General features: G+C 47.3%; 1 protein-coding gene across 2 annotated transcripts in view; it reads left to right on the forward strand.

The window, feature by feature from the left end:
- UNC13D (unc-13 homolog D) overlaps window positions 1-2161 on the forward strand; it is a 46969-nt gene that overhangs the window by 13024 nt on the left and 31784 nt on the right. For both annotated transcript variants that reach the window (XM_019503320.1, XM_019503312.1), the window contains one exon: window positions 782-848. In XM_019503320.1, coding sequence (XP_019358865.1) covers window positions 782-848 — 67 coding nt within the window. The remainder of the gene's footprint in view (window positions 1-781; window positions 849-2161) is intronic.

A 2161-nucleotide genomic window follows, 5' to 3' on the forward strand; every position in this document is an offset into this window, starting at 1 on the left:
GGACTCGATGATCTGCTCAGGTCCCTTCCGACCCTACAAACTATGAAACTATATCAGATTTACTCAAAGAGCCGTGACAATCTGAGAAAGTAATTTGGACTAGTGGTTAAAATGGCTTGTGGGAGGGTGACAGACCAGGCTGCTCCACTGTAAACGTAGACCTCTGCTTTGTGCACTCTCTGCATTAGACAGTGTTGTGTGTCTAGGCAGGTCCATGGATCTATCAATGGCCTGTTGCACTTGGGGTTGTCTGCGCCAGCTTGATGCTATCATGCTGACATGCTGCTTTGAAGGAGTTGTGATGTACTGTCTCCTTTGTGCTATGTAAGAAAGTGTGTCATGCAAGCTGAATTTGAAATAGCACCAGGCAGACCCACATAAAGCAAAAGCAAGGAAAGGGAAAGCTGCTTTCTGTTTTCCTTATAGCTCTAGCTTCTGGAGTCATGTGATTATGTCAGACTCGGCTCTCCTTTTTTAAAAAAGAAAAAAAGGAAATGACTAGGCATCCTAGCTACAGAGAAAAGCTTCAGATCATAACTAAAAGGCTTGGAAACCAGAAGTCTAATAAAAATGAACCCCAAATCTCTGATTTAACTTGAATTCCTTAGCCATTTCCCTCATGATTTTGGGTGGCCTGATTTGTGATTGTTGAATTCTTAGGAGTGGCTGTGCTGAAATAATATATACTACACCCTTGTTCTCATGAATGCCCATCCAGTTCTCTGTGTGATGGAGAGTTCCTATTTAAATGGGTTGCTTTTTTTTTTTCTTTTCCTTCTAGAGCCCAATTTTTTGTCTGAAAGCAACTGTGAAGCAAGCCAAGGGGATTTTGGGTAAAGATGTCAGTGGTGAGTAGAAAAGCATGTATACCTTTAAGTGATTGGCACATGGGACTTGGGAGCCAAGAGATCTGGGTTCTTTTCCTGAATCTGCTGATACCCTGTGGCATATCTGACCTTGGACAAATCATAATACCAATCCATTCCTTAGTTTACCTCAGCTTAAGCCACAGACTGAGGTGTGCGTCATGTTTGTGAAGTACTTTGAACCTTTTTGTCTAGGAACAGATGTTGCATTTATACCAATGTAGCCCTGTGGGGTCGGGCCAACTCTCAGGATCTCAGTATTGCTCCATTAGACAGGAGGGTGTGACACAATTGCACATATACAAACACACAAATCGATTAGGTGTGCGCGCACGCACGCACGCACGCACGCACGCACGCACACACACACACACACACTACCAACTCAGGCACTTACACATCCAAACCAGCCTAGGTCCATGCATACCTATCACCAATTCAAGCACATACACTATACACCCCAAAAGCTAGACACAGATCACTAATTCGTGTATCATGCACACAGTGACATATATACACACACACACATAACCCACCTACACATACACACATGTAAGTTCCTAACTTGGATGGTACAGTGTGTATGTGTGCGTTTGGGTTACTGGGGATACTTGGGGGAAGGTTAAGGTGAGAGAGAGAATTAAAGTGTATGGAGTGAAAGTTGCCAGAACTGAGACCAGAACCAGTGGACCAGAGAGAAGCCGGCCGAGAAACTGAGGCCTGGGGCCACCCAAGGTAGACTGGGGCTGGAAACTGAGGCAGACAGCTGAGACACTGGAGGCGGGCACAGACAAGTGGCAGCAAGGAGGAAACAGCCAGGAAACAGCCAAAAACCTAACTCAGGGTCTCAAAAGAACAGGTCTGCCAAACAGACAACAGACTACACAGCTCCATGAAGTCACCAGCTCTCTCGCTCTCAGTCTCTCTCTCGCGCTCTCGCTCACTCTCACTGGCAGCAGGAGAAAGAGACCCAGCAGAAGGACTGGAGTCCAGGTGGTGAAGAGAAGCTGAGTCCAAGTCCTTGGTTGAAGAGGTGGTAGGGGGTGATAGCTACCTATCCAGGCTGGAAAGGGGTCCTTGTCCACTAGGTGTTGTCCAGAGGGGGGGTCACCAGCAGGGCCTCTGGGTGGATAGGTGGTGTGGCATGGTGCTGGTCCAGATGGAGAGGACGTCCCACTGGGTCTGTCTTCACTGCCCCTTTTTATAGGGGCAGACCTTGTGTGACCCTAGTGACACAAGGTATTCCCAGTCAAGGGTCAGCCCCTGGAGTACTGAGCATGTGTTTTCCATGCAGG

Source organism: Gavialis gangeticus, unplaced genomic scaffold (genome assembly GCF_001723915.1).
Source record: "Gavialis gangeticus isolate Ggan-Ray unplaced genomic scaffold, GavGan_comp1, whole genome shotgun sequence".
In the NCBI taxonomy this organism is placed as follows: domain Eukaryota; kingdom Metazoa; phylum Chordata; order Crocodylia; family Gavialidae; genus Gavialis; species Gavialis gangeticus.